Source organism: Hypanus sabinus, chromosome 15, assembly GCF_030144855.1.
Source record: "Hypanus sabinus isolate sHypSab1 chromosome 15, sHypSab1.hap1, whole genome shotgun sequence".
Lineage (NCBI taxonomy): Eukaryota > Metazoa > Chordata > Chondrichthyes > Myliobatiformes > Dasyatidae > Hypanus > Hypanus sabinus.
Window position 1 is genome coordinate 82,363,575 of NC_082720.1, and position 25,964 is coordinate 82,389,538.

Consider the following 25,964-nt stretch of genomic DNA (forward strand, 5'->3'; position numbering starts at 1 on the left):
TTATATACAATGTATGACCATAAAGTGATGTTAACCTGTACATAAGGTGACTAAAGGGAAATAATAAAGTGGAATTAGTGGGTGGTGGTGTTGATCATGCCTACTTCTTGAGGAAGATAACTGCTTTTTGAGTATGATGGTCTTGGCATGGATGCTACATAGTCTCCTGCCTGATGGGAGTGGGACAAGCAGTTCATGAATAGAGTGGGTGGGATCCTTCATGACATTACTAGCCCATTTCTGCCAGCTTTCTGTATACATGTCCTTGACGGCAGGTTGACTGGTGTCAGTGATGCAGTGATGGTGTACATAAGAAGGACTAAGCAGAAGTATGGCATTTGTCCCCTACGATTAAGGTGTTGATGCCGAGGGCAAAAGACAAACTGATGTTCAGCTCACTTCTCTCAATCAGCCAAGATCTCCTATCTGAGCCTATCCCATCTTCCTGTGTTTAACTTGTCTCCCCCTCTTCTCACTGCCATCATTGGACAGGAGGTGTAGGAGTCTTGGGTCCCAGCTGTCTGTTCAGTAATAGTTGTTGCCTGCAGTAGTCAGGCTCCTGGATTGGATTCAATTCCCTCAGTGACTGTGGACTTGCTTTTGGGGACTCTGAAATTCATGTTGTTTGTATCATTTGTTTCCTTTTTGTTGTTTGATGACTTGTTCTTGCTTTACACATGGATTTTTGTTGGTCTTTGCTGTGTGGGGTTTTTTTGTGGATTCTGTTGTTTTCTTTGATTTGTGGCTGACTAAAAAAAGATAAATCTCAAGGTTTCACATGCTATACATGCCTTGATAATAAATTTACTTTGAACTTTGAAGCTTGCTCTGCTATTCAGTAACATGAAGGCTGAACCTTTACCTCAGAATAATTTCTGTACTATTACCTTGAGTCCCTAATATCCAAAAATCTGCCATTCTCTTTCTTGAATATACTCTGATAAAGCAGCCACAAGCCACTTTAGTAGTAAATTACAAAGAAACAGGACCTGGATGGCTCAGGGGCAGGAATGGCTACTTAGGTTACCAGGCTTTAGCTGTTTCAGAAAGCACAGGAAGGGAGGCAAAAGAGGTGAGGGCATGGCATTGCAGATCAGAGATAGTGTCATGGCTGCAGAAAAGGAGGAAGTTGTGGAGGAATTGTCTACTGAGTCTCTGTGGATGGAAGTTAGGAATAGGAAAGGGTCAATAACTCTGCTAGGTGTTTTTTATAGACCACTCTATAGTAACAGGGACATCGAGGAGCTGATAGGGAGACAGATTCTGGAAAGATGTAATAATAACAGGGTTGTTGTGGTGGGAGATTTTAGTTTCCCCAATATTGATTGGCATCTCTCTAAAGCAAGGGGTTTAGCTGGGGTGGAGTTTGTTAGGTGTGTTATGGAAGGTTTCCTGACACAATATGTAGAGGAGAGGCTGCACTTGATCTGGTATTGGGAAATGAACCTGGTCAGGTGTTGGGTCTTTCAGTGGGAGAGCATTTTGGAGATAGCGATCAAAATTCTATCTCCTTTACCATAGCATTGGAGAGGGATAGCAACAGACAGTCAGGAAAGTGTTTAATTGGAGTAAAGGGAAATATGAAGCTATCAGGCAAGAATTTGGAAGCATAAATTGGGAACTACAGCAGTAATGTGGTAGATGTTCAGTGGATACTTGTGTGGTGTTCTGCATAGGTACGTTCCAGTGAGACAGGGAAAGGATGGTAGGGTACAGGAACCATGATGTACAAATGCTGCTAAAAATCTGGACAAGAAGAACGAAAACCTTATGAAGGGTTCAAAAAAACTATGTAATGATAGAGATCTAGAAAATTATAAGGCTAGCAGGAAGGAGCTTAAGAATGAAATTAGGAGAGCCAGAAGGGGAGATGCAAAGGCCTTTGGTGAGCAGGGTTAAGGAAAACCCCAAGGCATTCTACATGTACGTCAAGAGCAAGAGGATAAGACGTGAGAGAATAGGACCAAGCAAGTGTGACAGTGGAACAGTGTGTATGGAACCGGAGCAGATAGCGGAGGTACTCAATGAATGCTTTGCTTCAGTATTCACTATGGAAAAGGACATTGGCAATTGTAAGGATGACTTACAGCGGACTGAAAAGCTTGAGCATATAGATGTCAAGAAAGAGGATGTGCTAGAGTTTTTGGAAAGCATCAAGTTGGTTAAGTCATCGGGACCGTATGAGATGTACCCCAGGCTACTGTGGGGGGGTGGGGAGGAGATTGCTGAGCCTCTGATAATGATCTTTGCATCATCGATGGGGATGGGAGCAGTTCTGGAGGATTGGAGGGTTGCAGATGTTGTCTCTTATTCAAGAAAGTGAGTAGAAGTAGCCCAGGAAATTATAGATCAGTGAGTCTTACCCCAGTGATTGGTAAGTTGATGGAGAAGATCCTGAGAGGCAGGATTTATGAACATTTGGAGAGGCATAATAATATTAGAAATAGTCAGCATGGCTTTGTCAAAGACAGGTCGTGCCTTATGAGCCTGATTGACTTTTCTTGAGGATGTGACGAAACACATTGATGAAAGTAGAGCAGTAGATGTATATATGGATTTCAGCAAGACATTTGATAAGGTACCCCTTGCAAGACTTATTGACAAAGTAAAGAGGCATGGGATCCAAGGGGACCTTGCTTTGTTGATCCAGAATTGGCTTGCTCACAGAAGGTAAAAAGTGGTTGTAGACAGGTCATATTCTGCATGGAGGTTGTTGACCAGTGATGTGCCTCAGGGATCTGATCTGGGAACCCTTCTCTTTGTGATTTTTATAAACGACATGGATGAGGAAGTGGAGGGATGGCTTTGTAAATTTGCTGATGACACAAAGATTGGGGGTGTTGAGTGTTAGAAGTTACAGCAGGACTTGGATAGAATGCAAAACTGGGCTGAGAAGTGAGAGATGGATTTCAACCCAGATAAGTGTGAGGTGGTTCATTTTGGTAGGTCAAGTATGATGGCAGAATATAGTATTAATGGTAAGATTCTTGGTCATGTGGAGAATCAGAGGGGTCTTGGGATCTAAGTCCATAGAACACACAAAGTTGCTGCGCAGGTTGACTGTGTGGTTAAGAAGGCATATGGTGTATTGGCCTTCATCAGCCGTGCAATTGAGTTCAAGAGCTGAGAGATAATGTTGCAGATATATTGGACCCTGGTCAGATTCCTTTTGGAGAATGTGCTCATTTCTGGTCACCTAACTATAGGAAAGGTACAGAGGAGATTTACAAGGATATTGCCTGGATTGAGGAGCATGCATTGCGAGAATAGATTGAGCGAACTTGGCCTTTTCTCCTTGGAGTGACAGACGATAAGAGGTGATCTGATAGAGATGTATAAGATTATGAGAGGCATTGATCGTGTGGATAGCCAGAGGCTTTTTCCCCAGGCTGAAATGGCTCACACGAGAGGTCTTAGTTTTAAGGTACTTGGAAGTAGGTACAGAGGGGATGTCAGGGGTAAGTCTTTCACACAGAAAGTGGTGTGTGCGTGGAATACGCTGCCAGGGATGATAGTGAAGCTGGATACAATAGGGTCTTTTAGGAGCCTCCTGGATAGGTGCATGGAGCTCAGAAAAATAGAGGGCTGTGGGTAACACTAGTTCTTTTCTTAAGTAAGTACATGTTTGGCACAGCATTGTGGGCCGAAGGGCCTGTATTGAGCTGTCGGTTTTCTATGTTTCTATGTTTGAATTGACAGGACTGTACGTAGCCTGCTGGCTTGGGAGGAGGAGATCAAAATTAAAAGCACTTGGTTAAGGTGAAACACTGATTTAGTGGTGACCTAATTTTCCACTCTGAAAATGTTCAGAAGATATCTCTCACACTCATTCTTTTAGTTATAAATATCATTAGTAATCTCATTGGTATTAATTACAATTTGTAACTTAGTAAGGCTTGTAGTGGGGGTACTGTTTTTTTTACAGTCAGTCAGGATTCCCACAGCAGTGTGTGTGTGTGTGTGTGTGTGTGTCACACACACACACACACACACACGTATACATAGAAGTCCTGAATTTCTGCATTGTTGTTCACTCTGTTGTTCTGAGTACGTTCCAATGGTGGAAATGGTGTGTAAACCTCTAAGGTTCCTCGAATATCTACTGGGAAATTCACATGACTTCATTAATTTCTTTGGAAATGAATTGCTGTGAGTTAAATAAATTTTATGTTTTCAAGCTATTTTAAATGAGATTAAGTGTTTTATGTGTTTTTTTTTGTGATGACTGTTTTTTTTTAATCATCCCAAGTCCTTCCAAGTTTTATATAGCCAATTGAGGCTGGGACATGGGTCAATCTACTTGAACACTTCAATAAGATTGATGATTAGTACTTCAATGGGATTGATGTACTATGAGCTTTACTGATTACATTAAAGCCATTGCACTAGCATTTCATATTGAAAGTCCATTTTGCATTAAGAAGAGGTTTAGGAGATTGGTGATTCTGAGTGGTTTGAAGCTTTGGACATATTTTTGGGACAATGCTGAATGGATGAGTAGTTGTATCACATAACTACCTATATTATAGTCTTCAGCTCAGTCCGTGTATCTTCTTATGACTATGTATAATATGTGTTGCTGATAAGTTTGATTTAAATATTTTCCTTTTCTTTTACATGTAGTTTTGGCAAGCAATCTGCTGGAAGTCTGAGACGAGGTTGTGAATGTATCGTTTTAGAAACTTCAGAAATGATTGTGGTAAGAATAATTAGAAATACTGTATAGGATTTCTTTTACATGACATCTTGTGCTTCTGTAAATATGATTTAGCTGTTTAAGGTATTGGCAACATGTACTTTTGTGGCATTTATAGGGTTTAAACCAACCTTTACAATGAACCCTTTGTTGCCTCTGGCCCCAAACGTGCAAGGGCTCCCTTAGCTATGAATCACCTGACTTAAAGAAATCTAACTACGCACATTCACCCTTACAATTATAAAGCAATTTTTAAGCTGGTAATATTCATAATAAATTTCATGGTGTTAATTAATGACAGTGCATAATATATTTCATTTAGTTTATTTATGGGTAGTGAAGGGTAATTGTTCAGTGAAGTGTTATTATTATTGCAAGGGTACATAGAGCAATACAAACAGGTTACAACAGAAACTGATGTTTCTGACTTATAGAGAACTGGGCTTATGGACAATTTGTAGGAATAATACTCTTATATAATCTGGTGACTGCTTGTACATGCCAAAAGTTTTCAAGTGTTTAACTGTCTTTGTAAAATCTAACTTTTTTCAGGTTTTCATTTTCCATTTTGAGCTTCCTGAGGCTATTTGCTTTATAAACCAGGTGGTTTTGCCTTTTTCAATCTTAACTCGTCTTGTTTTGAGACCCTGGAGAGAGACCAATAGAGATGAGCAGTTCTGGCTGACAGCAAGTACCTGCAGTAACTGAGTCAGCCCATTTAAAAAAAAATTATTATATGGTGATCTTGCAGAGTCAGTAGGAATACCACAGTTTCCTGATTTTCCCTGATTTTTCATTTACAGCAAGAATCCTAATCAGCTTTTAAAATCAACACACACAAAATGCTAGTGGAACGCAGCAGGCCAGGCAGCATCTATAGGAAGAAGTACAGTCGACGTTTTGGGTGGAGACCATCGTCAGGACTAACAGAAAGAAAAGATAGAAAGAAATTTGAAAGTGGGGTGGGGGGGATGGAATCCGAAATGATAGAAGACAGGAGGGAGAGAGATAAAGCTAAGAGCTGGAAAGTTGATTGGCAAAAGGGATACGCAGCTGGAGAAGGGAAAGGATTATGGAAGGGGGGGAATAATAAATAAATAAGGGATAGGGTAAGAAGGGGAGGGGGGGCATTAATGGAAGTTCCCCTCCTTTCCCCATCCCTTATTTATTTATTTGTTTTCCCCATTTTTTCTCTCCTTTTTTTTTCTCTCTCTGCCCCTCTCACAATCACTCCTTGCCTGTTCTCCATCTCCATCTCCTCCATCTTCCCCCTTTCTTTCTCCCTAGACCTCCCGTCCCATGATCCTTTCTCTTCTCCAGCTTTCCGGCTCTTAGCTTTATCCCTCCCCCTCCCGTCTTCTCCTGTCATTTCAGATTCCACCCCCCTTCCCACTTTCAAATCTTTTACTATCTTTTCTTTCAGTTAGTCCTAACGAAAGGTCTCGGCCCGAAACGTCGACTGTACTTCTTCCTATAGATGCTGCCTGGCCTGCTGCATTCCAATAGCATTTTGTGTGTCTTGCTTGAATTTCCAGCATCTGCAGATTTCCTCATGTTCAGCTTTTAAAATATCAGGTTAGTGACATAATGTGGAAGAAAAATATCAGTTAGTCTTCCTCTCTTGAATTAATGGATTCATGGTTAAAACAAGAGAGCCTTTGACTTTACGGTAAACACACCTATTAATCTCTTAATATGCTGAAAGTCACAATGTGAATGAAAATGGAAATAAAAACTACATATGCCGAAAATCTGAACTAAAAAGAAAATACTCGGGGTTTTTCAATTTGGTGTTTTGTTGATTGTTCCAAAATATGAAAATAATTTAAATCTACTGCTACACTGCCATGTTCCTGAATTCTTTCTTCCAATCAGTGTGTTGTGTCAGTGTACCAATTTGCCTGAAGTCAACTGTTTGACCGTTTAAGATCAGCTTCAAGTATGAACTGAATTTCTTTTTGCTGCTATCTGCAATAAAATATAACTTTTTTATTCTTTAAAATGTTGGTAAAATTTGCTCTGTTTTGTACCCAGTGAAAAGGACCTGATTGGCTTGTAATTTTGTTCATAAAATGACCTTGTGACTAATTTTCTTAACTGTCCAGAATGATCAGTGTGGATGTGGTGGGCCGAATGGTCTGTTTCCATGCATGACTATGATGACCTATCCTTTAATTGGTATACTTGCTAGCATGTGGCAGTTGAAGTTACAGAGATTACAATGATAGAAGTACTGTTAAATCTGCCACCAAGTTCCTTGGCTTTGTGTTCCAGGACCTCATTCTTTGTCTTACCTGTGTTGACAATATCAATATGAACCAAGATTTCTTTCTCTTTAGGATTTCCTGTAACAGCTTTGTGAAATCTTTGACTTTGATACAAAAGTGGCAAGACACCATCCTGGTGCTGCAGCTGCAGAAACACTTGACTAATCCCCTCACTATAGCACCTCTTACCACAACTGCTTTTGTGCTGTTACGTCTGAGCTATCCATAGTGCTTTAATCATGGTATCTGGCGACATACCCCAATAGTGCATTCACCTACCACTATTTTTCTACACAGAGAAAGTGTGAGGTTTTCCATCTAACTGCCTGTCTCCTTTCCTCTGCCTCATGGTCATCAATTCCTTCTCTAATTGCCTGATTGTGTATTAGCAAAGAATGGACTGCATTGCTTTCCTGCAAAGAAATGTTGAATTATTTGTACTCTTTCCAGCAGAAGAGCCCTGTGAGTATGTAAGCATGTTATTATTGATGTTTGGATAAACTACGTGTCAGTGCTCAATTTGTTCTTTTTGTATATCTTGGCCTTGAAATTTCCACCGTAGCTAATTAAAAGACCTACTTAAAAGTAGCTATCCCTTGCCGATTTAAAGAAAACTTTCTGAGCCACCAATAAATGGTAACTATGCAAAAATAATATTTGGTCATTAGTATACTGCATGTGGTTTTCAAAAAATAGATATTATCTTTGATGAAAGCCATGAGATGCTTGACAGATTTCCTGCAAATATCCTGTTTATATCCCCTGACAATGGAAACAAACTTTTGTAGAGTATTGCAATGGCTGATGTAGAAACTACATAACAAGGCAATTGATACTTTTTTCAACATTAAAAATCGGGCTATGTGATGCTCTGTCTTGACTCTGCACGTACAATATGAACCTGTGGCATGCTTAGAAAGAGACTAAAATTTGATGTATCTTAAGCATTTTGTAGCCAAACTTTTTTGATTTTGTTAATACGAATGCACAGTGTTAAAACATGACTGAACTGAACCAGACTATATATTACATCTGTAGAGCAAGCATTCTGTGGTTCTGTAGTATGCGTGAAGGGTCATTGTCAAATGCAGTTTTTGTGTCAAGTGGGTTAAGACCGGATAATTGAATAAGGATACTGGCTGAATGGATAGCACAAATAGAAACAATTTATTTTTTAATTCACTATGGGATGTGACTATTCCTGATCAAGTTGTACATAATATGGATATCAAATTTTTAAAAATTCTTCTTGTCCTACTGCTGATGTTCTGCTGCTTTTTGAATGCAGTTATCCATATTTACATATGTGTTTGTTGAAATTATTTAACCAGAAGAAAAAAGATCTTGTTAGAATATCTCTTGAGTCCTATTCCCTTCTATTTTATCTTATCACATTTGTTGCTGTTCTTGATGGCGTACTGGGGCTAAATGCATACCACTTTAAAATAATTAATATTGGCCTGGCAGTGGGCTGTTTCCTGATGACATTAAAACAAGTCATCACATTTAAGTTTGAGCTGGTCACAGTGATATCCAGATGTAGACATCTTTATTTGATTAAAAACTTGTATTTCATGAATTTCATGTTTCTTGGCTAAGATGCTGGTAAACAGATTATTTAACATAATAAGATATAGGAGCAGAATTAGGCCATTTGGCCCATTGAGTCTTCTCCTTTGTATGTCATTTTAAAAAATAAACTTCACCCCCTTCGACAGCAAATACGAGGAAATATGCAGATGCTAGAAATTCAAGCAACATACACAAAATGCTGGTGGAACGCAGCAGGCCAGGCAGCATCTATAGGAAGAAGCACTGTCGATGTTTCGGGCCAAGACCCTTTGTCAGGACTAACTGAAAGGAAAGATAGTAAAAAATTTGAAAGTAGGAGGGGGAGGGGGAAATGCAAAATGATAGAAGACAGGAGGGGGTCGGGTGAAGCTAAGAGCTGGAAAGGTGATTGGCAAAAGGGATACAGAGCTGGAGAAGGGAAAGGAACATGGGACGGGAGGCCTAGGGAGAAAGAAAGGGGGAGGGGAGCACCAGAGGCAGATGGAGAACAGGCAGAGTGATGGGCAGAGAGAGAAAAAAACAAACAACTAATTATGTCAGGGATGGGGTAAGAAGGGGAGGAGGGTCATTTACAGAAGTTAGAGAAGTTAGTGTTCTTGCCATCAGGTTGGAGGCTACCCCGACGGAATATAAAGTGTTGTTCCTCCAACCTGAGTGTGGCTTCATCTTGACAGTAGAGGAGGCCATGGATAGACATTATCAGAATGGGAATGGGATGTGGAATTAAAATGTGTAGCCACTGGGAGATCCTGCTTTCTCTGGCGGACAGAACATAGGTGTTCAGCGAAACGGTCTCCCAGTCTGCGTCGGGTCTCACCAATATATAAAAGACCGCACCGGGAGCACTGGATGCCGTATACCACACCAGCCGACTCACAGGTGAAGTGTCATCTCAATCTGGAAGGACTGTCTGGGGCCCTGAATGGTGGTGAGGGAGGAGGTGTAAGGGCAGGTGTAGCACTTGTTCCACTTACAAGGGTAAGTGCCAGGAGGGAAATCGGTGGGAAGGGATGGGGGGACGAATGGACTAGGGAGTCACGTAGTGAGCAATCTCTGTGGAAAGCAGAAAGAGAAGGGGGAGGGAAAGATGTGCTTGGTAGTGGGATCCCGTTGGAGGTGGTGGTAGTTATGGAGAATTATACGTTGGATCTGGAGGCTGGTAGGGTGGTAGGTGAGGACAAGGGGGATCCTATCCCAAGTGGGGTGGCGGGCGGATGGGGTGAGGGCAGATGTGCGGGAAATGGGAGAGATGCGTCTGTGAGCAGAGTTGATGGTGGAAGAAGGGAAGCCCCTTTGTTTAAAAAAGGAAGACACCTCCTTCGTCCTGGAATGAAAAGCCTGATCCTGAGAGCAAATGCGGTGAGGACAGAGGAATTGCGAGAAGGGGATAGCATTTTTGCAAGAGACAGGGTGGGAAGAAGAATAGTCCAGGTAGCTGTGAGAGTCAGTGGGCTTATAGTAGATATCAGTAGATAAGCTGTCTCCAGAGAAATGCAAGAGACAGGGCGGAAGAGGAATAGACCAGGTAGCAATGCAAGGACAGGGTGGCCTGCTGCGTTCCACCAGCATTTTGTGTGTGTTGCTTGACCCCCTTCAACATCTCAACTCAATGTGTAACATTAGAAGTTGCACTTGACATTGGTTAAGAATCTAGTCGAGTTTATTGTCATTTGCACAGGTACAGTGAAAATCTTAAATACAGCAGCATCACAAATACATAGTGTCATATAAACAGCATTCACGAGAAAAGCATAAATTATTGGCAGTTTTTACAAGAACATGTGTAATTATGATCTTCGTATTACCTAATGGTTCAAAATTTGTGGTCAATTTGTACTTGCACCCCACTAATATTTATAGGGGTTAGAGCTTGCCTCATGAGATAATCCAATGGTAACACACACCTCACAGCTCGATCCATGCCTTCCAAAGAAATCTTGTTGACAAGGTATTCTACAGCATAAGTGATCATTTTGGAGACAATGATAGGGATAACCCCTGTATTTTATCAAGGCTATCAAAAAACTGAATTGGAAAAGTGCTCAAAATGATTTAATTTAAAGTATATTTTAGTTTAAAAATCAAGGAAACAAATACAAAAATATTTAAATGCAATTGAACAATCATGTCCTGTTTATTATTTATTGTAATGCCTGCACTGTTTTTGTGCACTTTATGCAGTCCTCTGTAGGTCTGTAGTCTAGTGTAGCTTGCTCTGTTGTTTTTTTTTTACATAGTTCAGTCCAGTTTTTGTACTGTGTCATGTAACAGCATGGTCCTGAAAAACGTTGTCTCATTTTTACTATGTACTGTACCAGCAGTTATGGTTGAAATGACAATAAAAGTGACTTGACTTGATGAAAAGGATGTAATTTTATATCGCCACATTAACTTTTTGGAATTCTCGATGAAATTAAACATCCAAGTAGACGGATTGGAGAATTCAATGGCAGAGTGTAATTGAGAAAATACCATCAAGCAGCTGACTGGAACTTCAGCACCTTCACTTTTGAATGAAAATCCCCAAAATGCTTATGGTTACATAAGAGGTGAATATCAATTGTTCAGAGAACTGATGACTTTTTCCTGTAAAATCAGGACCTGTAACTCAACAAATTAAGTATGCATCAGCTCAAAACTGAAAAGTTAGTAAGATATTTTTATATTTAAAACTGGTGATGCCTTGTATCCTTTTTTTCTTCATAGAAGAAACAAATCATAGAACATTTAAAGAGACCATTATGAGGTCAGATTACTTAATTAAAGATAAGAAACAGCCTCTAAGTTTTTGTTTTGCTCTGAAGGACCAGAATGAACATGACTAAACAGGAAGATAATTGTATCTACTGAATATGCTGAATTTAGATTTTCATGGTAGGAAATTGAAGAACTAGTTGATAACTGAAAAGAATTTGACAAATAAATGTTACATTGAACAAAATATAGCTCATAATAGAAAAAAATGTTCAGTACTCACAAAACAAGCATGTGATTTTTGCATTGATAAACCGTTATTTACAGTTTCCTGAAAGGAAGGAAGCTGTGGCCTCCAGCTCATTGAAACACAATTTTTCACAGTTATAGTGCGGCTGTGCTTGTGCGGTTTCTATCCCAAGAGCTCCTTTCTCATGTGCATAGTTTAATGTTTTTTTCACATTTCTGATGAATCTGTTAAGATTCCATAGACTCTCTTTGATATGGAAGAACTGGATGTTCAATCAGGATCCTGAACATGTATTTCAGGTTGAAAATGTGAGTGAAAATGAAGAGAAGAATCTACAGAGAGAAGTTACAAACCGGCAGTCTCGTCGCCGCTTCAGAAAGATTAACCTGAAAGGGGAGCGACAAACAATTACAGATAATGTGGATTCATACCATTCTGATGGACCCCAACAGACCAGCACTTGTAACATGGTAAATAATCCACATAATGTACTTAATATGCTCTTTTTAAATGAACCTTAAGTGAAGTTTAAAACTAACATTGAGGATTCTGGTAATGGCACTACTTTTGAATTTTTTTTAAAAATGTAAATTTAATAAAGCTATTTCTTGTTTAAATAAATTGTATTTGAACTGAAAGTTCTGTTAAATTTTGAAGGATGGACTTCTAAGCAGAGATTGCAACATATTTAAAAAAAAAGCTGCTTTTTTTTAAAAAGTGTGCGTCAAGATGAGCATCCAGTAAGTCAAGAAGGTACTTTAGTGGTATGACTAATTTCACACAGCTTTTGATCATTCAAGTGGGGTTTTCCATTTGAAATAACCTTTCATATTTACGAACATCCAGTGGCTGTTTTCCTACTTTCTGTCTCAAGTTATAGAAGAACCATAATAAATTCCACTAAAAATGCAGTTGACCAATCAGAATAAAAAGGTGGATAATCAGCTGGTGCATTGCACCTTTGAAATGGAAGGCATGGTCTGAATCTCTGATTTGTGGGAACTCTTGCATATGCCAATTTTTAGTGGACATTTGTTTTCACCGAAGCCCTTTCCCAAATACACTGAACCTTAACAGCAAAGAGGAATGCTGTTTTAGCAGCCTTTGCCTGGTTTAAGTAATTGTAGAGATTTCATGGACCATACCAGGGAAGAAAGTACACTTCAGGATTGTAATGCACCTTCAAAGATTTTTTTTAAAAGATTTGCACAGTTCAGCCATCTTCTGTGTCCACAAATATTTTTTGTTTACAGCTAGTGGATACTTTAGAAATGATTTTGTGCTGAGCAGAGTTTTACGAACAGCAAATGAAATAAATGATTGAGGCATTCACTCAGTGGCCTCTTTATTAGATATAACTGTACACCTGCTTATTAATGCAAATATCTAATCAGCCAATCGTGGGACAGCAATTCAATTGTTCAGTTGTTCACAGCAAAGATCACAATAGGTAAGAAATGTGATCTAAGTGACTTCGATATAGAGTGACTGTTGATGTCAGACAGGGTGGTTTCAGTATCTCAAAAACTGCTAATCTCCTGGGATTTTCGAGCACAACGCTCTAGAGTTTGCAGAGAATTCTGTATAAAAATATTAAAAACACTCTCTGAGCGGCAGTTGTATGGGTGACAACGTCTTGTTAATGAGAGAGGTCTGTAGAGAATGGCCAGACTGGTTCAAACCTACAGGAGGGTTTTAAAAAAAGCTGCTTTTTTTAAAAGGTATCTATCAAGATAAGCATCCAGTGAGTCAAAAAGGTACTTCAGTGGTGTACCTTTCAGCAACATCAGTAAGCACACTTTACTACAGTAGTGTGCAGAAGAGCATCTCTGAATGTACAGTACATCAAACCTTGAAGTGGAAGGGCTTATAACGCTAGAAAACCACACCAAGCTCCATATCTGTACCTAATAAAACCATAAGACATAGGAGCCGAATTAGGTTATTTGGCCCATCGAGTCTGTTCTGCCATTCAATGTTTTTTTTCCCCTCCTCAGTCCCAGTCCCCAGCTTTCTCCCTGTAACCTTTGATGCTGTGTATAATCAAGAATTGATCAAGCTCTGCCTTAAGTAATGACCAGGCCTCCACAGCTGCCTGTGGTAATAAATTCCATAAATTCACCAATATTGAATTGAATGGAATTGAATCTTTACCTTCACATACACGAGTTGTAAAAATCTTTAGGTTATGTCTCTGTCTAATTGTGCAATGTGCAATCATAGTAATTTATAATAACATATAATAAATAGAACAGTCAGTGTAATATAGAGTACACTCAAATCAGTGTGAGTTCATCAGTCTGATGGCCTGATGGAAGAAGCTGTCTCCGGAGTCTGTTGGTTTTTATGTTGCGGTACTGCTTCCTCGATGGTAGCAGCTGGAGTAGATTGTGGTTGGGATGGTTTGGGTCCCCAATGATCCTTTGGACCCTTTTTACACACCTGTCCTTGTAAATGTCCTGAATCATGGAAAGTTCACTACAGATGCAATGGACTGTCCGCACCACTCTCTGCAGAGTCCCTTGATTAAGGGAGATACAGTTCCCATACCAGGCAGTGATGTTCTCAGTCAGGATGTTCTCAGTTGTGCCCCTGCAGAAAGCTTTTAGGATTTTGGGGGCCCATACCTAACTTCCTCAACCATCTGAGGTGAAAGAGGCACTGTTGTGCCTTTTTCACCGCACAGCTGGTGTGTACAGACTACGTGAGGTCCTCGGTGATGTGGATTCCGAGGAACCTGAAGCTGTTTACTCTCTCAACCCCAGATCCATTGATGTCATTAGGGGTTAGCCCATCTCCATTCCTCCTCTAATCCACAACCAGCTCCTTTATTTTAGCGCCATTGAGGGAGAGGTGTTTTCTTGACACCATTGTGTCAGAGAAGTGACTTCTTCCTTGTAGGCCACCTCGTTATTGTTTGAGATATGGCCAATCGATGTAGTGTTGTCGGCAAATTTAATTAGCAGATTGGAGCTGTACAGTCATGGGTGTACAGGGAGTAAGAGAGTCGACTCAGTACGCAGCCCTGTGGGGCTCCTATATTGGGTGCCCCTCTGTGGCCACTGAGTGTATATTATGCTCCAGACATTATGAAAGCACATGGGTTCTTCTTTATCTACATGACCTTGACAGCCTTTTATCTTCCATAAGACAATGGGGGTAGAATTAAGCCACTTGGCCCATCGAGTCTGTTTCACCATTCCATCATGGCTGATTTATTATCCCTCTCAACCCATTCTCCTGCTTCCTCAAAATCCAAAGTACATTTATTATCAAAGTATGTATACATTATACAACCTAGAAGATTCAGCTCCGAACAGGCAGCCACAAAATAAATAACCCCATTTATAAAAAAACGACTGTCAAACACCTAGTGTGCAGAGGAAAAAGAAACAAATCACGCAAACAATAAAAGTAAACCAATAACATTCAGAACTTAAGTCCACAAAGAGAGTTCAGCCACTGACCCTTAGTTCAGCGCAGAACAGAGCAGTAAGCATTCTACAAATTCCTCCTCTTGGGATCCAACACCAGCCTGATTTTCCCATTCTACCTGTATACTGAAATCCCCCATTACTATCTGTTTGGGGACCTTTTTATATATCTTCCATCAGGGTCTTTTTATCCTTGCAGTTTCTTAATTCTACAGACAAGGACAAGGACAAGGATCATGTGATCCTGTGTCTCCTCTTTCTAAGAACTTGATTTCATTTTTACGAACAGAGCCACCCCACTCCCTCTACCTTCCTGTCTATCCTTTCGATACCATGTGTATCCTTGGATGTTAAGCTCCCAACTATGATCATCTTGGGTAAATTTAAGGAGTCCCTGGTAAGATTTTGCAACGCACTGTGATGATCAGCAGTAATTAAAACTTAGATTGTGATCCAAGCTGGATTGTATCTAGCTTTCTGATGAGTTGCACAAAGGCTGCAAGGAGTCCAGTTTACAAAGCATACCATCCATCTGACAGTAACAGGATGGCCAAGAATCTGGGATACACTATAACCCATCTCCTGCAGTATTCCCGGGGCATTTTCTGGTTGGCTGCCAGTGACTAGTGGTGCTCCTCAAGGTTCAATATTGGGACTGCTACTTTTCACATTGTTTGTCAGATAATGGAATTGATGGCTTTGTGGCAAAGTTTGAGGATGTTATGAAGACAGTTGGAGGGGTTGGTAACATAGAAACATAGAAAACCTACAGCACAATACAGGCCCTTCGGCCCACAAAGCTGTGCCGAACATGTCCTTAGAACTACCTGGGCTTACCCATAGCCCTCTAGTTTTCTAAATCCCATGTATCCATCCAGGAGTCTCTTAAAAGACCCTATCGTTTCTGCCTCCACCACCATCTCCAGCAGCCCATTCCACACAGTCACCACTCTCTGAGTAAAAACTTACCCCTGACATCTCCTCTGTACCTATTTCCAAGCACCTTAAAACTATTCCCTCTTGTTCTAGCCATTTCAGCCGAGGGGAAAAAGCCTCTGACTATCCATGTGATCAGTGCCTCTCATGATCTTGTACACCTCTATCAGGTCACCTTCTCTCCAAGGAGAAAAGGCCAAGTTCACTCAACCTATTCTCATAAAGCATGCTCCCCAATCCAGGCAAAGTCCTTGTAAATCTCCTCTGCACCCTTTCTATGGCTTTCACATCCTTCCTGTAGTGAGGCGACCAGATCTGAGCACAGTACTCCAAGTGGGATCTGATCAAGGTCCTATATAGCTACAACATTTCCTCTCGGCTCCTAAATTCAATTCCACGATTAATGGAGGCCAATACACCATATGCCTTCTTAACCATAGAGTCAACCTGCGCAGCTGCTCTGAGCATCCTATGGACTCGGACCCCAAGATCCCTCTGATCTTTCACACTGCCAAGAGTCTTACTATTAGTACTATATTCTGCCATCATATTTAACCTACCAAAATGAACCACTTTACACTAATCTGGGTTGAACTCCATCTGCCACTTCTCAGCCCAGTTTTGCATCCTGTCAATGTCCCACTGTAACCTCTGGCAGCCCTCCACACAATCCACAACACCTACAACCTTTGTGTCATCAGCAAACTTACTAATTCATCCCTCCACTTCCTTATCTAGGTCATTTATAAAAAATCACAAAGAGTAAGGGTCCCAGAACAGATCCCTGAGGCACTCCACTGGTGACTGACCTCCATGCAGTTCTGGATCCACAAAGCAATGTCCCCTTGGATCCCATGCCTCCTTACTTTCTCAATAAGCCTTGCATGGGGTACCTTATCAAATGCCTTGCTGAAATCCATCTACATCTACTGCTGTTCCTTCATCAATGTGTTTAGACACATCCTCAAAAAATTCAATCAGTCAAGACCTGTCCTTGACAAAGCCATGTTGACTACTCCTAATCATATTATACCTCTTCAAATGTTTATAAATCCTGCCTCTCAGGATCTTCTCCATCAACTTACCAACCACTGAGGTAAGACTCACTGGTGTATAATTTCCTGGGCTATCTCTACTCCCTTTCTTGAATAAAGGAACAACATCCGCAACCCTCTAATCTTCCAAAACCTCTCCCGTCCCCATTGATGATGCAAAGATCATCCCCAGAGGCTCAGCAATCTACTTCCTCGCCTCCTACACTAGCCTAGGTTACATTTTGTTCAGTCCTGGTGACTTATCCAAGTTGATGGTTTCCAAAAGCTTCAGCACATCTTCCTCCTTAATATCTACATGCTGAAGCTTTTCAGTCTGCTGCAAGTCATTACTACAATCACTAAGATCCTTTTCCGTAGTGAATACTGAGGTAAAGTATTCATTAAGCACCTCTGCTATTTCCTCTGGTTTCATACACACTTTCCCACTGTCATACTTGATAGGTCCTATTCTTTCATGTCTTATCCTCTTGTTCTTCACATCCTTGTAGAATGCCTTGGAGTTTTCCTTAATTCTGCCCGCCAAGGCCTTCTCTTGGCCCCTTCTGGCTCTCCTAATTTCCTTCTTAAGCTCCTTCCTAGTAGCCTTATACTCTTCTAGTTCTCTAACTTTACCTAGCTCTCTGAACCTTTTGTAAGCTTTTCTTTTCTTGACTGGATTTATTACAGCCTTCGTACACCACGGCTCCTTTACCCTACCATAACTTTCCTGTGTCTTTGGAATATACCTATACAGAACTCTACACAAATATCCCTTGAATATTTGCCACATTTCTTTCGTACTTTTCCCTGAGAACACCTGTTTCCAATTTAAGCCTCCAATTTCCTGCCTAATAGCCTCATAATTCCCCTTACTCCAATTAACTTCTCTAATTTGTCTGTTCCTATCTCACTTCAATGCTATTGTAAAGGAGATAGAATTATGATCACTATCTCCAAAATGCTCTCCCACTGAGAAATCTGACACCTAACCAGGTTCATTTCCCAATACCAATCAATTACAGCCTCTCCTCTCAGAGGCTTATCTACATTCTGTGTCAAGAAACCTTCCAGAACACACATAACAAACTCCATCCCATCTAAACCCCTTGCTCTGGAGAGATGACAGTCGATATTTGGAAAATTAAAATCTCCCATTACGACAACTCTGTTATTATTACACCTTTCCAGGATCTGTTTCCCTTTCTGCTCCTTGATATCGCTGTTACTATTGGACGGCCTATAAAAAACACCCTGTAAAGTTATTGACCTTCCTGTTCCTCACCTTCACCCACAGACTCCCTCGACAATCCCTCCATGGCGTCCACCTTTTCTGCAGCCATGACACTATCTCTGATCAACAGTGCCACGCCCCCACCTCTTTTGCCTTCCTCCCTGTCCTTTCTGAAACATCTAAAACACAGCACTTGAAGTAACCAATCCTGTCCCTGAGCCATCCAAGTCTCTGTAATGGCCATCCCATCATATCTCCAAGTACTGATCCACGCTCTAAGCTCATCCGCTTTGTTCACAACACTCCTTTCATTAAAATAAACACATCTCAAGCCTCTAGTCTGAGCACGTCCCTTCTCTATCACTTGCCTATCCTCCCTCTCGCAATTTCTACAAGCTTGCTCTATCTGTGAGCTAACCTCCTCTTCCCCAGTTTCTTCAGTTTGGTTCCCACCCCCCAGCAATTCTAGTTTAGACTCTCCCCAGTAGCCTTAGCAAATCTCCCCGCCAGGATATTGGTCCCCCTGGGATTCAAGTGCAACCTGTCCCTTTTGTGCGGGTCACACCTGCCTCAAAAGAGGTCCCAATGATCCAGAAATGTGAATACCTGCCCTTGCTCCAATCCGTTAGCCATGCATTTATCCTCCACTTCATTCTATTCTTATTACCTTTGAGGTCCTGCTTCTCAACTTCCTTCCTAACTCCCTCTAGTCTTTTTTTAAGGACCTCTTCCCTTTTCCTACCTATGTCATTGGTACCAATATGTACCATGACCTTTGGCTGTTCTCCCTCCCACTGCAGGATATCTTGAATGAGATGTGAAACATCCCGGAGCCTGGCACCTGGGAGGCAAACTATCATCTGAGTTTCCTTCCTGCATCCACAGAAACGCCTGTTTGACCGACTAACTATAGAGTCCTCTATCACTACTGCCTTCATCTTTGCTTCCCTACACTTCTGAGCCACAGGGCCAAACTCTGTGCCAGAGGCCTGGCCACTGCCGTTTCCCCCAGGTAAGCTGTCTCCTCCCCCCCCCCCCCCAGCAGTACTCAAACAGGAGTACATATTGTCAAGGGGTACAGCCCCAGGGGTACTCTCTGGTACCTGACACATCCCATTCCCCTTCCTGACTGTTGCCCACTTGTCTGTCTCCCTTGGCCCTGGTGTGACCACCTGCCTATAACTCCTCTCTAACACCTCCTCGCTCTCCCTGACTAGGCGAAGGTCATTGAGCTGCATCTCCAGTTCCCTAACTGGGTCCTGACTTAGTGCTGGTAGTGCTGAGGAAGCAATGTGATTGCAGAAGGACTTTGAAAAATTGGCAGAATGGGCAAAAAAGCGACAGATGGAAAACTGTTGGGAAATGTATGATAATGCATTCTGGTAAAAGTAACAATAGTGCAGACTATTATCTAAATGGGGAGAAGGTTCAGACATCAGACGTGCAGAGGCACTTGGGAGTCCTCGTGCAAGACTCCTAGAAGGTTAATTTATAATTTGAGTCCGTGGTAAAGAAGGCAAGTGCAATGTTGGCACTTATTTCAAGGAGAATAGACTATAAAAGCAAAAAGATAACGCTGAGCCTTTATGAGAGATTAGTCAGGCCACACTTGGAGTATTGTCAACAGTTTTGAGCCCCTAATCTCAGATAGTAGAGTCCAGAGGAGGTTCACAAGGATGCTTCCAGGAATGAAGGGGTTAACATATGAGGAGTGTTTGTCAGCTTTGGGCCTGTACTCACTGGAATTTAGAAGAATGCTGGGGGATCTCAATAGACAATAGGTGCAGAAGTAGACCATTTGGCCCTTTGAGCCTGCACCACCATTCTGAGATCATGGCTGATAATCTACTATCAATACACTAATCGTATTATCAGTAATTAGACATTTCAGTTGTGTTCAGTAACTTAGTCGGAGGTGTACACTTTTATACTTGGCAGGATGGGGTGGGAAAGGGAGAGGGACAGGTTTCTCATTGAAACCTACTGAATGTTGAAAGGACTAGATAAGGTAGATCTGGAGAGGATGCTTTCTATGGTGGGGTATCCAGAACCAGATGACATGGCCTCAAAGTTGAAGGATGACCTTTTAGAATGGAGGTAAGGAGGAGTTTTTTTAAGCCAGAGAGTAGTGAATTTGTGGAATGCTGTTCCACAGACTGTGGTGGAGGCAAAGTCCATTGGGTATACTTAAAGCAGAAGCTGATAATTTTCTGACCTGTCAGGACATCAAAGGATATAGCGAGAAGGCAGGTGTATGGGGTTGAGTGGGATCTGGGCTCAGCCAGGATGGAATGGTGGAACAGACTCGATGCACTGAATGGCCCAATTCTGTTCCTATGTCTTATAGTCTAAGGACACCTTTATCTACCACATGCAACTTCAGTATTTCCACTTGTTTGTTCTTCTCCACTCTTTTTATCAGACCCCTTCCTCTTCCTCACTTTCTCCACTTGGCACTCCCACTTTTAAACCCCTCTTTTCACTAGGGCAGTCCAATTGTCTACCCCCATCCCCTCTTCATTGACTCTTCATAAGATTTTTCCAGACTTTTTTTTGTCGTTTCCTCAACAAGGAATACCCCGTCCCTGCCACTGCCCTTCCGCCCCTCTCCCTTTCCCACTCCATCCTGCCAAGTATAAAAGTGTACATCTCCCACTAAATTACGGAACACAGCTGAAATGTCTAATTATTGATAATACAATTAGTGTATTTAATAGTCATTATGTTTTCTTTGAAAGATGACCAGCAGAAATGGTTGCCCAAGGAACAGGATGGGGAAGCCCATCATAATTAAGCATCAGGTGATTATTGAAGGCAGTGTGTTTTGCTGTCCTGATACAAATGATTATGAATCCTTGTGGATGAGACACTGCAAATATGATGGGGGAGGTAATATTAGCTGGTAGATATTTTGTTAATCAAGTGTTATGCTCCCTGTTTGTCAGTATTGGAACTGCAGAGTGGTTATTTTCATACATTGTCATACTTTGGAGACTGTGTAAAGATAATGAGGGGCTGAGTCATTCACCATGGAGTACCCAGTTTCTGATCCTCCTGCCATAACATAGTATTCAAGTTGCAGGTCAAATCAAATATATGCTCTATGGCAGGATGTTAATTTGGAGGAAGTGTCAATGGTTAAAATTTGATTTATGGATCAGTTATCATTTCATGTTTGAATATTGTCCTGTAGACAAGTATGGACCATTTAATTAACTGTCATTGTAAGTTTGCACTCATTTCTTTCCCTACACTCCACCCCTTCTCTTACGCATGCATATGCCAACACTTGAGGTAATTTTGGCGGGGTCAGGGATAAGCCAGATGAAGGCTGAGAGGACTAAAATATTGTCTGGGATAATTGTTTTGGTTTCGCCTGCAACAAATGGAGTGCTTTCCTTTTGATTTCCATTCATTCTATCTGGAGTTTCTTAATGGTTCCTAGTTGTAAAAAGTCACCTGTTCTATTACACTGTTTGGTTGATGTTTGGATCAAAATTCTATATTATTCTTGTAGGTAATGCTATAACTGTACAATTCAATGGTTTCACCTGATTGTATTGAAAATGAAGTGGGTTATTCCTTCATGTAGTGATGGAAATTGACCTGAAATTTGCCTCCTGCATAACTGAACTCAATATTTCTTGTGTGTTCTGCTTTTAAATATAGATCAATATTGACATGAGCATAATTAATTTAATCAATTGATCTTTTTCATCTAGGTTATGGTGAATAATTTGTGATAAATTAAGTATTAATTGGAACAGTAATTTGAGGACAATGACTGTTACAGGATTTTATTTTGATTTAGAAATTGATGTTAATTTCTCTTTATATTGCAATTAGAAAAGCTTCATTTTCAAAGAAAATATCCCAGCAGAGGAGCATTAAATAAGAAACATCTGGCTTGTACAAAATAAAATATATCAGTAGCTTAATAGGTTCTAGTAGTGGTATAAATGCAGCATGGGTTAAATAAGTATGATCAAATCAGTCAACTTGGAATATATCTGCATTGCTAAAAATTTAAAGATGCTGTGGAAGATTTACTAGCACTTTTTTATCAATCCACTTTTAGGCTTTATTCTTTACTTCTCCTCAAACTAACATTGAGGGACGCTTTAAAGTTTGGTTGATGCTATTATTACATCCCTAATTTGTATTAGTGGACATATTCAAAGTTTGAAGTAAATTTATTATCAAAGTACATATACTGTATGTCGCCATATGTAACCCTGAGATTCATTTTCTTGTGGGCATATTCACTAAATTCATAATAAGATCAATGAATGTCCACACCATGTTGGGTGTGTGCAAAAGACAACAAACTGCAAATACAAAAAGAAAGAAATTATAGTAATAAAAAATAAGCGATAAACATCTAGAACATAAGATGTTAGGACTCAATAGGACTGGAAAGTGAGTCTGTTAGTTATGGAAACATTTCACTGATGGGGCAAGTGATGTTATCCCTTATGTTCAAGAGCCTGATGGTTAAGGGGTAACCATCCTGTTCCTGAACCAGGTGGTGTGAGTCTTGAGGTTCCCGTATTCTTCTGATGAAGAAGAAGAGAAGAGAGCATGACCTGGGTGGAGGGGGTCCCTGATGATGGATACTGCTTTCATGCGACAATCCTTCATGTAGATGTGTTCAGTGGTTGCAAGGGTTTTATCTGCGATGGACTGAGCCATATCCAGTGCTTTTTTGTAGGATTTTCCACTCAGGGTCATTGGTGTTGCCATACCAGGTATATGCTCCACCACACATCTATAGAAGTTTGTCAGAAGTTTTGGATGTCATTCTGAATCTTAGCAAACTCCTAAGGAAATAGAGCCAATGCCGTACTTTCTTCATAATGCACTTATTTGCTGGGCGCAGGACAGGTCCTCCAAAATAATAACACCTAGAAATTTAAAGTTGCTCTGATCCTCCTGTCAGGACTGGCTCATGGACCTCTCATTTCCTCCTCCTGAAGTCAATAATCAGCTCCTTGGTCTTGCAGACATTGAAAAGGTTGTTGTTGTGGCACCACAAATTGTTAACCATCCTCCACATATGCTGATTCATCATCACCTTTGATTCAGCTTATGATAGCAGTGTTGTTAGCAAACTTGAATATGGCTTTGGAGTTGTGCTTAACTACACAGTCACAAGTGTAAAGTGAATAGAGCAGAGGGCTAAGCACCTGTGCTGAATGATATTACAGTCAAAATGAAAAGATTTGGATTTGCTTGGACCCAAAGTTCGTATGGTTTTCTATTCTGAGTCAATGGTTTCACCAAAATTTATTGTTTCTGGTCCTGTGACTTGGAATGGATCAAACTACTAGGACGCTAAGTCTCCTGATCCATCATTACTAAGGATACTGTGGGGAGTTGAAACATTACATGCAGGCCATCAAAACAGTAGCCAACATTAAAAAAGAGATGTGGTCATAGGTCACGTTGAGAAAGTGACCTAACAGGCACTTATCTTCAGCTTCAATGTGAAATAAACTCCTGATGCTTTTGGCTTCAGCTATATATCAGCTCTTATTTTATGTAGTTTTAATTACTCCTTTCCATTCTTAGTACTGATTTTTAGTAATTATTGAGCTGTGCAGGTGATCACTCTAATTTTGAGACATTTTCTTTGTATCTTCAGTAACTCAAAGTTGAATTAAAACTAAATTCAATTTAATGTGTGAGCACTTAGGCCATGGATAACCACTATAGGTGAGTATTTAGCAGATGTACCTTTGCATTTTGATCTAGTCAAATGGCTTATGGAACAATTTTAGGATGTTTTCTAAAATGGGTACCATGCAAAGTAAAGGTTGATTTATTACGTTTATTGGAGTTATTCTTTTTATTTTTTCTGCAAAATAGGATGACCTTCCTCATGCCATCTCAATTTATCACCAGATTACATGGTGCCTGTTATTCAGAACTGCCAGACCATCACCTGAATTGCTTCTGGAAATTCTGTAGCTTTCACATAGATGAGTTTTACTGCTTTATAGTTTGGATGATTTTTGTAGTTGCTGCTGTTTCATATTCTTGTGGTTAATCATGTAACTAGGGCAATAAAACAACCGGAAGCAAAATGCAAAATCTGCACTGTCTTATCTTTTCCAGACACATGTTATAATTTTGTATTTGCAGCATTTTGCACTGTCGCATAGAATGGTGACATGTCTGCGGTTTGAAGTTTCCTGTGGTGTCTGACAAGAACCATTTTATAAAGAAAAGAATTGTTGCAATATTTGCAAATTGAAAGCAATCTTTTCAGAAACCGTGTCAACCTTTCCTCTTGTGCAATTCAGTACTTCACTACTACATTTGTGATTCTGTATAATGCTCAGGTCAGAAACATTTTGTACCACCTCCCAACCCATGACCTCTTACTAGATTGAGCTGCAATTGCATAATAGTTCCACCTTCTCTTTGTACTTCTCTGACATGGAAACAGAACCTTCATCATCTCTGGGTCTAAATTTCAGAACTATCAGCATTTTGGGCCAAAATACCAACTGTACTCTTTTCCTAGATGTTGCCTGGCCTGCTGAGTTCCTCCAGCATTTTGTGTGTGTTGCTTGGATTTCCAGCACCTGCAGATTTTCTCTTGTTTGTGATTCAAACCCTTTATGGTTCATTTTGAGTTAAAATTACATTAAGTACATTTGGTCTTTTTAATCTTTATTTTTAATGCGCTGTGATCTGCTGAATTAAGTATTAAATTATCTTGTATGTTTTAGTAAAATATCTGCACTATATATTCTAGTTTTAGAACCTTTCTGTGCAAGTCAGATGTGAAGTGACTGTCTAGACTTCTGTTATTTGTATTATAGTGCAGATAGAGAAAGAAAGATTTCCTTCTTACCTCCTGTAAATTTTAAAATAGCATTGGTTGAGGACTGGGAGCTAACCTATTTTTGCCCTTTCTGTAGCAAAAATTTTGTTATTTGCCTAGGCTGTAAATTGGAGACCTTTGCCAAAAATCAATGGAAAAATGTATCATGAATGATTTGCCACTTTACAGAAGCATATGGATATTTGAAACTGACTCTAAAATGACATTCAGAGTCTATAAGCATTGAACAAGGTAGCGAAGGACATAAAGAAGTGAGATAGCTGGAATGGGCAGAGCATTCTAGAACTTGTGTCCTAGATTGCCCAAGTAATGTTGAAAGGTTAATCCTAGTGTTTTAAAGTACTCCGGGCTTGTTGGAGGACTGAAGGATGTTACAAGGTAAATAAATAAGGTAATAGTTTTCCAGATTCATTCAAATTTATTAATTTTGGAGATAACATTGTCACATTTGAAGATTTTGAGAACAGATAGTTTTCACTGTGTTACAATTCAGGTGGACCTAGATGGCAGAGGTTTATTGAATCTAAGCTCAGCAAGTGGCCAGTGTGTTCAGGCTATGGGCAGTCAAATTTAAGTCTGTCATTAGAAGGATGGAAATGGTGCTGATAGTATTCAGTTTGTTGCAAGAGCAGCAACAAACCAAAAGCGTGCTCCATTGCTTAACCTTTCCATTCCTAATTGCAATTAGCATAGAACTTCAACCTCCTTTCGTACATTTAAAAGCAAATTGATGAATGATTTACATATGGATCTGCAAAAATGGCTGCGATTTTCATTTTGTCTTCTCATTATTGTTATTCATGAGTTGCTGATTCTATTTTAAGAAATTACATCATCTTGGTTGTGATGACAACTGTGCTCCCTCTTCAGGGGAATATCATATTCTCATTATATGCTGTGCTGCAAATCTCACTGATGCTTATAATTGGGCCTGTTCATGATATGTTGGTGAGCCCTTGAAGGAGAACACTTAGGACCACTGGGCCTGAAGGCTAAA

At 40.3% G+C, this 25,964-nt stretch overlaps 1 protein-coding gene across 7 annotated transcripts in view; it reads left to right on the forward strand.

The window, feature by feature from the left end:
- Window positions 1-25,964, forward strand: part of LOC132405637 (rap guanine nucleotide exchange factor 6-like) — a 407,378-nt gene that overhangs the window by 186,215 nt on the left and 195,199 nt on the right. For 6 of the 7 annotated variants that reach the window (XM_059990611.1, XM_059990602.1, XM_059990608.1 and 3 more), the window contains 2 exons: window positions 4,624-4,699; window positions 11,779-11,949. In XM_059990611.1, coding sequence (XP_059846594.1) covers window positions 4,624-4,699; window positions 11,779-11,949 — 247 coding nt within the window. The remainder of the gene's footprint in view (window positions 1-4,623; window positions 4,700-11,778; window positions 11,950-25,964) is intronic. The other variant, XM_059990605.1, reaches the window with a different exon arrangement.